This window comes from Corylus avellana, chromosome ca1 (genome assembly GCF_901000735.1).
Source record: "Corylus avellana chromosome ca1, CavTom2PMs-1.0".
Classification (NCBI taxonomy): Eukaryota; Viridiplantae; Streptophyta; class Magnoliopsida; order Fagales; family Betulaceae; genus Corylus; species Corylus avellana.
The window spans coordinates 13,809,117-13,820,391 of record NC_081541.1 but is presented as its reverse complement, the minus strand read 5'-3'; the positions used below and the strand labels follow the sequence as shown (position 1 = coordinate 13,820,391).

General features: G+C 33.2%; 2 protein-coding genes across 2 annotated transcripts; both read right to left on the bottom strand.

Annotated features, from left to right (window-relative positions):
- Positions 1-1,951: 1,951 nt before the first annotated feature.
- LOC132184721 (small ribosomal subunit protein eS21y) lies at positions 1,952-4,413 on the bottom strand. Its single transcript, XM_059598457.1, has 4 exons — positions 4,313-4,413; positions 3,799-3,878; positions 3,561-3,693; positions 1,952-2,306 (listed from the first exon to the last, which is right to left on the bottom strand). The coding sequence occupies exons 2-4, from the start codon at positions 3,846-3,848 to the stop codon at positions 2,241-2,243; spliced, it is 249 nt and encodes an 82-aa protein (XP_059454440.1). The 5' UTR covers positions 3,849-3,878; positions 4,313-4,413; the 3' UTR covers positions 1,952-2,240.
- A 1,850-nt stretch (positions 4,414-6,263) lies between these two features.
- LOC132187548 (small ribosomal subunit protein eS21y) lies at positions 6,264-8,496 on the bottom strand. The gene is made up of 4 exons (XM_059601898.1): positions 8,416-8,496; positions 7,919-7,998; positions 7,681-7,813; positions 6,264-6,438 (listed from the first exon to the last, which is right to left on the bottom strand). Exons 2-4 carry the CDS (start codon positions 7,966-7,968, stop codon positions 6,373-6,375), a joined length of 249 nt encoding a protein of 82 aa, XP_059457881.1. The 5' UTR covers positions 7,969-7,998; positions 8,416-8,496; the 3' UTR covers positions 6,264-6,372.
- Between the last annotated feature and the right edge of the window lie 2,779 nt (positions 8,497-11,275).

The following is an 11,275-nucleotide window of genomic DNA, read 5'->3' as shown; positions in this document are numbered from 1 at the left end:
TTTTTTTTTAGAATCCTAAACGTATTAATACATAATAATTTGATTTATATTATTTGTTCCCTTATTTGATTCGGACATTAATAATAGTTAATTAATTAAACAATTTATATATAGAAAACTCTTGAAATATAATTAACACAATTAATTACGTTAATTAATGACCGGTTTTTTAAGTAAAAACCGGTTCACTCTTAAAAAATCGATTAAAAAAGTATGCCTTAAAAAATCGGTTTAGCCTTTAAAAAAATGGATTAATGCCACATGTCGCAATTTAAAGACACTTATGAGAGGGGTTTGGCTAGTTTATATATATAGCACTGGCAATCTAACTCAAGCCATTGGGAGTCCAAAACTCCAGGGGCACACCAAAGAACTTCACCACAACAAGCAACGGCTTTTTAAAGCTCAATCCCTTGCTTGTTTCTTTCGTACTATGAATTCGAGGAATTTTCCCAACGATACTCCGAAGAAGCACTTTAGAGGGTTCAGCTTCAGGTTGTGTTGCCTAAGCCCAAGGAAGACTTGTCGTAAATCTGCCAGGAATTTTCCTTTACGGCTTTTTACAGCCAGGTCATTTACGTAGCATTCTACAGTTTTATGCAACATCTCTCTAAAGATTTGTGTCATAGCCAGTAGAGTTGTTGCTCCCGCATTCTTTAACCCGAAGGGTATGAAACTATAAGGATAAGGGTGGTCTATGATCAGGCCTAAAGGGGTGCGAAATGAGCAAATCTGTAGAGGTGGTCCGGTTGCATTTTTTTTTTTTTTTATATATACCTTCAGATTTTATTCCATTCCGCCACCATCCATGAAAGACATGCGCTCGTAGCCGAAAGTATATATATATATATATATATATATATATATATATGATGTGTAGCCTATTTGCGTGTTGAACGATATTTCCAATGGTATCATGATTTCAGGGCAGGAAAGATATTCCAGATATCTTCCAATGAAAAACCAAATGCGGAGTTAGAATACCATCCTAGCGTAGTGGTAACATGAAATGTTTTATGTGAATAATTAATGGTTATCGTTTATACAAATATTTTAAATCTGAAGGTCAATATTTTTTATTTACCAATGTCTCTCGTATCACAATTTTTTTTTTTGCCATGTCTTACATATCTCATTAGAATAATAGGCACCCAAAAAGGGATCCTCAACAAATAAAGAAACAATTCCCTGTATAATATAATATATATTAAAAATAACCTTTTTTGTTTTAACTTGTATTTGGTTCTCTATTTCCTCGATGTTTAATAAATACAATAACTATGTGATAGGGCAAACATTTTTATGCTTTTTGTTATACACCTGATAGGGGCCATAGGACTCACAAGTGAAAAAGAACAATAACTATGTACACAAATTGCATGGGCAGCAGTCCTTGAAGAACGAAGCTAAAAGCACTTTTTGCTTTGTTTGGTTAAAAAGGTTGGACTTGACCTAAACACTATTCATCACCATTTCCCAAAAAAATTAATATCAAAACATTTTAATTTTTTCATTTTTTATATTAAATCATTAACTTTTTATTATTATTCAAATAAAAAAATCACTACAAAACTAAATTTTTTCACTTTTTCATACCACTTTTTCATTTTTTTTATACCGAGCATTCTTATTTTTTTTCACATCAACCTACATCAACTACAGTGTTTAGGCCAATCCATTTACCAAACACCACCTTAGTTTCCTATGCCCTAAAAGACTATTTATTTGATATTCACTCCAACCACCCTCCCCTGAAGACACGAAAACACTCGTGTGTTACAGAGAATGGCACTCAAAATGTGAGCAGAATCAGCTTTCACGACACTTTGCAACACAGCACAGAGCAAAGGCAAATTTTGCTTGAAAGTCATTCCACCAAATTACCATGGAAAGTGTCTACCATCAAATAGGAACCAAACCCCACGTTCTACTAACTGCAAAATTATTCATAAAAGGCTTCAAAAACAAAATCTCATACCTTAAACAAATGCAGCTCACAAATTCTAGATATTGCTCAAGAAGCAAAGCAAATACATAGTGAAAGGTACCTTAAGACGGTAACATGAATATTTCGATCGTCTTAAAAAACATAATTCAGACAGCAACACATAAAGAGTAAAAAGTAGTTGCAATATTAATAATAACTGATCAAATAGAGGCAAAATCCTTAAGAGTACATAGTCTCTACCCTTGAACAGCATTTCGAAGACATAAATAAACTAGATTGTTTCTCCCTTGCCCTACTGTTGTCGGATTTCAGCTTTCTTCTTCTGCCAGAGACGGTCCAATCCACTGTCAGCATCTCCCTGGAAAAGAGAATAAAAGAAATCAGAAGAAAAACTAAAGACAGTCAAGTCCATGAATTTGTGACAAGCATATGCATAAATTGTATGAATTACAACACGTAGTTAACAAGAGGTGTGCTCATGTAAATGCTTAACTAGATACCAAAGAACCAGGCTAAATAAACACAAAAGAAGCGAAAAATAGTCCTATGGAATGCATAGAACCCCTATTAGAAATATGTACAAAACAAGCATACCACACAAAAATAAAAATAAAAAATACGTACAAGCAAAAAACAAAGCAGAAAATAATCAATCAATTGTTCAGAATTCCGCTGTCAACAGCAGAGAAGAAGAGTATTCAGACACAGAACACCAAACACTATCAACAACAGTTGTGCAGAATTCCGCTGTCACCAGTGAATGATATTAACAGACAAAGAACACCAAACACTATATACAACAACTAATGGGCAGCACCATCAAAGAGGACAGAACCTTTTGAGAAAATATTATGCATTATCATGTAGATAGATCAAGAATTCAAGTTCATAAACATAACTACTTGATTAAATTAAATGACAAACTAAACACCACCAACACATCCACATCGTTTTCAAAGGGTACCTAGCAACTGGTCAACACTAAGTACTAAACACATGCACAACTTTCTGCTCCACTCACTTGATTTCAAACCCCCTTTGGGTGAATTGCAATGACATGATTTATTCTCTTGCCTGATATATTCCTTAATAATGGATAATGAATTTAATTTACTTTACTTTGGACAAATAAAATACATGAAGTTGTGTTGTTGGAATGATGTCGGTAATGCCACGGACATTGGGAAACTTGGTGTACATCCTGCACTTCCCCAGTATTCTAAAAAAAAGGATGAGACATAAAGCTCCTCACCCCATGGTATTTACAAATGATAGTTTATTTTAGCTAAAATAACTAAGCGTGTGAAGTTTCTACGACTATTAACCACTCTGTGTCACAGAGACACTTGCATTCAACCAAGAACAGAAATTGGAAGTGCTAAAGTGTACTTGGCATCCTAATAACAAGAATTTCCCATCAAACACACAGATAATTAGCTTCTAGGGAAGTTTATTTCTATTAAGATAAAAGGCATAATCGACTTACACAAAGTAATTGCAGTTAATAGTACTTCAAAGTAATTGTGGGTAATAATAATTCAAGAAGCATTCAAAATGGTAAACAACCAACGCAATTCCAACATCAAACTGAAAAAGGGGAGAGAACAAAGACCTGAGCACGGACGAATCCACAGAGAGCAAAGGTGGAAAAATGGCCATTGTACACGCCATTCTCATCCAAATGCCCAACGTTAATCTGAACGGAGGCATGGTCTTTTGAAGTAATCAACCTGTTTGTGGCTGAACTGCATTCACAAAGCCATTATTTATTCAAAGCCCAAAAACAAAACAAATTCGTAAACACAAAAACAAAAACAAGTACAACAACAAATGGGAAAAAGACTAAATACCATTTCCTTGGAATGTAAAGTTCGGTGATAACCCCCTCTTCGTTCTGCATCTTGGTTTGCTTGTTCAAACACTTACTAATCTGAACCAACAAAGCCAAATATTCATATTTCTCAGAGAGTTCTTAGGGTTTTCGGAAAAGGGAAGGGGCTACAAGTGAATGGCATAATCTAATTTCTGAGCCAGCTACACTAATGAAAAACAAGAACAAATCAACATTATAACGCAAAAAAAAAAAAAAAAAAAAAAATAGACTAACACGGTTGCTAAGAAAACAAAAACTGTTAATGGTCAATTATCGATCCATTTAGAAAAAGCCTGAAACCTCAACCCCGATTTGCACCAATCGACACCGTTTCATAGTCCTTTAAGAGAAAGAAAAGAGAAGATAATCTCTCTGGTTTTTCCCAGCAACCAAACATGTGTTTACAGAGCATAAAAGAATGAAACCGTAGATCAAAACAGCAATTATAGATAGATCTAAGAGTAAGAGAGATACGAGGATTGAGAGAAAACCTGTGAAGAAGAAGAGGAGGAGCACACGGTGACGATGCGGTGGGCGAAAGCTTGAGAGCTAGGTTTTTAAAGCCTTGGAATTAAGCCCTAGTGAGTCTCAAGGAAAGTACACACATTCACAAATGGGCTTGACCGATTAAAGCATTAATGGGCTTTGTGGTAACCCTACAGGCCTAGAAGCTGAGCCTCCTACCCAAATTTGCTTTTCTGGCCGAAACTTTAATCGGCTTAAAACAACATCTCACTTTATTTTCTTTTTTCTTTTTTTATTTCACCTCTTTCAATTTTTTTTTTTTTTTTTTTTTCTTTTGAGAATGATATTTCATATTCCCTTTTTCTTCATTTATCCTTCGATGAGGTGGCATTATCAATACGCTAAAGAATTTTTTTATTTTTTATTTTTTAATTAGAGTGATCTATAAGGGTGGATTGAAGTAATTTAAAAGTTTATCTTGTGTCCTTCTTAAATCTCTTTAAGAATGATGTGGCTATTAAAATAATCCTTTTATCAAAATCCAATAATGATCAATCCCAAACTCAATAATGATTTTAATAGCCACATTATTCTTGGAAGGACATAAGAAAAACTTCTAGTATTACCCATGGATTGACAATATCACCTTAGCGGAGAAGAACTAGGAAATACAAAATAACATTTCTCTTTCTGTTTATAATGAGGATGTATATAGTTTCCCTCCCATCATTTTACATGTATTGGATAATTATCAGACCATGCCTAACCCAAAGGGATTATGACGCAAGGATTTCAAACTCTTAAAGTACAATATACTAATATTTGTTTTCATTTGTATGGCTCTCTATTTCCTGTATATGTTTAATAGATACAATAACCATGCGATAGGGCACACAAATTGCAGGAAACGGATCCTCTTCAAGGAGTGGAGAGTATCCAATTCACGGTTAAGATTTCTCTAGAAAAATTCTTAGGCTACAAATAAGCCAGGTCAACCTCTACTAACAAATAATATATATAATAAAAACTTCATATTTTGTTCATAATAGTCCATGAGGCAAGATGCCACATCATCTTTTTTTTGTTGTATTTTTCCCTAAAAAAATAAAAGAATGATGTTGCATCTTGCCATGTGAACTTTTATTAGCAAAATATAGAATTTTTATTAAATTCTAGAATTTCTCATATATATATTGCAAAATAGGGTGACGTCTGCCACCCCCGTTGGACATGGGGTGGCTAAATCGGCTGGTCAAGCCACCCCCATAGCCTATGGGGTGGCCGAGCCACCTCCATGGCCTATTAGGTGGCTGAACCACCGCTAGTCCTGATATGAGTATGGTTCGGCCACCCCCAGATCAGGCCTAGAGGTAGTTCGGCTTGGGGACAAGGGTGGCTCGAACCACCCCCAAATCAAGTTTGGGGTAGTTCATCCACCCCAACGTCACCCCATTTTGAGATTTTTTGTTTTTTTGTTTTTTTAAACACCTTCAGTTAGTCACTAACAGAAAAATTAACCCTGAAAATTAATTATATATATATATCTTTTTATTTGTTAGTGAAGGTTGACGTGGCTAATTTGTAGCCTTGAAATTTTTTTAAAAAAATCCTAACCATAAACTGGATCCACCGGAGTCCTTCCGTTTCCCAAATAGCATGGGCAGCAGTCCTTGAGGAACGAAGCTCAATGCACTATTAGTTTCCTATGCCCTAAAAGATTATTTATTTGCTATTCACTCCATTAAACCCACTCCAACCACCCTCCCCTCTAAGACACCAGAGCACTCGAGTCGTGTGTTACAGAGAATGGCACTCAGAATGCGAGCATAATCAGCTTTCACGAATGCGAGCATAATCAGCTTTCACGACACTTTGAAACACAGCACCCTGTGCTTGTATGCAAAGGCAAATCTTGCTTTGAAGGTCATTCCACCAAATTACCATGGAAAGTGTACCATCAAGTAGGAACCTTAAGAGTAAAAAGTAAAAAGTAGTTGCACTATTAATAATACTGGTCAAATGGAGGCAAAATCCTTAAGAGTACATTTTCAAAGACAAAAATAAACTAGATTGTTTCTCCCTTGCCCTACTGTTGTCGGATTTCAGCTTTCTTCTTCTGCCAGAGACGGTCCAATCCACTGTCAGCATCTCCCTGGAAAGAGAATAAAAGAAATCAGAAGAAAAACTAAACAGTCAAGTCCATGAATTTGTGACAATCATATGCATTAATTGAATGAATTGCAAAAAGTAGTTCACAAGAGTGTGCTCATGTAAATGCTAAACTAGATATCAAAGCACTGGGCAAAATAAACACGAAAGAAGCGAAAAATGGTCCCATGGAATGCATAAAACCCCTATTAGACATTAGTATAAAACGAGCATACCACACAAAAATAAAAATAAAAAATAAGTACAAGCCAAAAAAAGGGGAGAAATTAATCGATCATTTGTGCATAAATCCGGTGGAGCTGAGGAGTATTCACAGGCACAGAACACCAAACACTATAAACAACAATTGTGCAGAATTCCGCTGTCACCAGTGGAGATGAATATTATTCACAGATACAGAACACCAATCACTATCTACAACAACTAATGCGCAGCACCATCAAAAACAATTATGCATTATTAATTTATTATGTAGATAGAGAAAGAATATAAGTTCATTAAAAAAAAAACTACTTAATTAAATTAAATGACAAACTAAACACAACCAACACATCCATATCCTATTCATAGGCTACCTAGCAACAGGTCATCACTAAGTACTAAATGCATGCACAACTTTCTGCTCCACTCACTTGATTTCAAACCCCCTTTGGGTGAATTGCAATGAAATGCTTGATTCACTTGTCTGATATACTCCTTTATAATTGATAATTAATTTACTTGGACATCTAAAATACTTGAAGTAGTGTTGTTGGAATGATGTAGGTAATGCCACAGAAATTGTGGAACTTTGTGTGCATCCTGCACCTCCCCAGTATTCTGAACAAAAGGAAAAGACATAGAGCTCCTCAACCCATGGTATTTACAAATGATAGGATTTTAGCTGAATGATTAAGCGTGTGAAGTTTCTACAACTATTAACCACTCTGTGTCACATAGCCACTTGCATTCAACCAAAAACAGAAATTGGAAGTGCTAAAGTGTACTTGGCATCCCAATAACAAGAATTTCCCATCAAACACACAGATAATTAGCTTCTAGGGCAATTTATTTCTATATATGAAAAGGCATAATCGACTTACTTACACAAAGCAATTGCGGGTAATAGTAATTCAAGAAGCATTCAAAATGGTAAAACAATCAAAGTAATTCTAACAGTCCTTCACTAAGAATAAACTCAATCACGCAAACCACATCAAACTGAAAAATGGGAGAGAACAAAGACCTGAGCACGGACAAATCCACAGAGAGCAAAGGTGGAAAAATGGCCATTGTACACGCCGTTCTCATCCAAATGCCCAACGTTAATCTGAACGGAGGCATGGTCCTTTGAAGTAATCAGCCTGTTTGTGGCTGAACTGCATTCACAAAGCCAATATTTATTCAATGCCCAAAAACAAAACAAAATCGTAAACACAAAAACAAAAACAAGTACAACAACAAATGGAAAAAAGACTAAATACCATTTCCTTGGAATGTAAAGTTCGGTGATAACCCCCTCTTCGTTCTGCATCTTGGTTTACTTGTTCAAACACTTACTAATCTGAACCAACAAAGCCAAATATTCATATTTCTCAGTGAGTTTAGGGTTTTCGGAAAAGGGAAGGGGCTACAAGCGAATGGCATAATCTAATTTCTAGGCCAGCTACAATAATGAAAAACAAGAACAAATCAACACTATTAACGCAAAAAATTAGACTAACTCGGTTGCTAAGAAAACAAAAACTGTTAATGGTCAAATATCGACCCATTTAGAAAAAGCCTAAAACCTCAACTCCGATTTGCACCAATCGACACCGTTTCATAGTCCTTTACGAGAAATAAGAGAGACTATAATCTCTCTCGTTTTTCCAAGCAACCAAACATGTGTTTACAGAGCATAAAAGAATGAAACTGTAAATCAAAACAGCAATTACAGATAGATATAAGAGTAAGAGGGAGAAGAGGATTGAGAGAAAACCTGTGTAGAAGAAGAAGAAGAAGAAGAAGAGGAGCACACTGTGAAGATGCGGTAGGCGAAACCTTGAGAGCTAGGGTTTTTAAAGCCTTATAATTAAGCCCTACTGCACGGGCCTTGAAGCTGACTGATTAAACCATTAATGGGCTTCATGGTAACCGTACGGGCCTTGAGGCTGAGCCTCCTACCCTTATGGGCTTTTCTGACCGAAACATTAATGGGCTTAAAACAACATATATATCACTTTATTCTATTTTCCATACATATTTTCCTTTTTTTATTTCCCCTCTCTTTCAATCTTTTTTCTTTTGAGAAAAGCTATTTCATATTCCCTTGTTCTTCTTTTATCCTTCTTTGTTGAGTGGCAATTTCAATACACTATTGAATTTATTTATTTTTAATTAAGATTAATCTATAAAAGTGGATTAACAATATCACAAAAAAGGACAACGAAATACAAAATAGAATTTCTCTTTCTGTTTATAATGAGGATGTATGGAGTTTCGCTCTGATCATTTTGCATGTATTGGATAATTATCAAACCATGCTAAGCATAAGCTAACCCAAAGGGATTATGACATAACGATTTCAAACTCTTGAAGTACAATATACTAAGATTTTGCCAAGGGTCGGCTAGCCACTTTGGAATTGAGTGCGTTTAGGATTGCGATTTTATAGACAAAAATATGTAATTTTAAACAAAATCGCAGAAAATGAATTGTTTGGGATTGAGTTTTTAAAAAAAATTGCGACTTAAAAACACAAACAATCTGCGTTTTTAAATCTTTTCAAATCGTAAGTAAGGAGTATTTAAGCATCATTTAAAAATTAAAGGGCATGAAACAAATGAGGTTTTTTTTTTTTTTTTTTTCAGTTTCTAAGATATTTTGATACCTTATAAAACAAAATTTGGGAAAAATACATTTTTTACCCCTTCAATTTGGGAAAATATATTTAATATATTAGTGTTCAATGTTTAAAAATCGATGATCGACCCCCTCAATCTATTTCACATTGGTAAAGAATATCATCCGTCCATCAAATTTGTCTATTTAGACAAAAACCAAATCCTATGCATGGCACGTGACATTTTTGAACCAAAAATTTTGAAAATGCCCTCGAGAGTAAAGTGTAAACATAAAACGTAAAATTTAAAAATAAAATTAAAAAAAAAAAAACAAAACAAAACAAAACAAACAAAAAGCTTGTGTACAAAAAAAAAAAAAAAAAAAAAAAACCTAAAACTTAAAACAAAAAATTTTATATACAAAATAAAAAAGAAATTAAAAGAAAAAAAATAAAAATAAAAATAAAAAAGGAAAAAAGGTGGGGAATGGCCTAGCCACCTCTTTTGGCCAAACCATCTCTAGGCCAGCGGAATGTGGGTGGCTCCCATGGGACACATGCATGGGTGGTTTAGCACCTCATACCTGCTAAATGGGGGGCCGAGCCACTTCCAAATAGCTCGGCCACCCTTCACTTTTTTTCTTTTTTTTTTTTTTTTTTTTTTTTTAAGTTTGTTTTTATTTATTTATTTATTTTTTTTAAGTTTAGCTTTAGTTTTTTTTCCTTTTTATTTTGGTTTTTTATTTTTAATACTTAATTTTTTAGTTTAGTTTAGTTTTTTATTTTGTACATAAGCTTTTATTTTTATTTTTTGCTTTTATTTTTTATTTATTTATTTATTTATTTTTATGTTTATTGTTTACCCACGAAAGCATTTATGTTTATTTTACTCTTAGGGCATTTTCAAAAATTTTGGTTGAAAAAGATCACGTGACATTTATTAAAAATCGTATCTTGTGTTTGGTAACATTAATTATTAAAAAGTTATGTCTCTATCAATTGAGTGTTTTAATATTTATATAAAAGTGTGGTGTACGTTATGTACAAATTGCCTATAAGAACAATTTATACGGTTCAAAAATATTTCTTATAGTAATCATCAAGCAGGCATTAATGGAAAACAAAAGATACGTGTCTTTTATTTTATTTTATTGATTTTATTTCTAAAACATCATTACTTATGATTTTCAACTTAAATGAATGTATATATTGCCAGTGCCACGGATAATCAATGTACATGCAATTAAAACATGGAAACAAAGCTGGATTGCACGATTATCAATGAAACTATAAACATTGAAATTAAAATCGTGTGTTTGGCCCACGAAATCGTGGTTTTTTATTTTTATTTTTTAGGAAAAAGTCTACATAACCCCCTCAAACTACCATTCAATTGACAATATCCCTCCAAACTTTCAATTGTGACAATGTCCCCCTTAAACTACCAAAAATTGTCAATGTTCCCCCCAATAACGAAACTACCCTTACTAAAATAAAAACAAAAAATAATAAAATTTCTAGAAAAAACCTAAAACTAATTAAAAAAAAAATCAAAAGGGTAGAAAATTAAAAATTAAAAAAAAAAAATCTTTTTTATAAGAAAAAAATTTAAAAAAAAATCAATTTTTTTTGTTATAAAAATTTCGTTTTTTATTTTTTTTATAAATTTTTTAAAATAAAAGTTCAGTTTTAAAAAATATATATTCGTTTTTTAAAAAAAAAATTAAAATATTTCGTTTAAAAACTATTTTTTTAAAAAAAAAAAAATTGTTCTTTTGAAATTAAAATTTTTTGTTTTTTTTTTTAAAATTAATTTTTTTTTAATTTTTTTTTATTTATAAGAGTATTTTTGTCTTATTAAGAAATATACAAGGGTATTTTGATCTTTTTGTTATTCTTAGGGGTGGACATTGACAATGTTTTGGTAGTTTAAGGGGGACATTGTTACAATTGAAAGTTTGGGGGGGACATTGTCAATTAGGTTGTAGTTTGAGGAGATTATGTGGATTTTACCCTT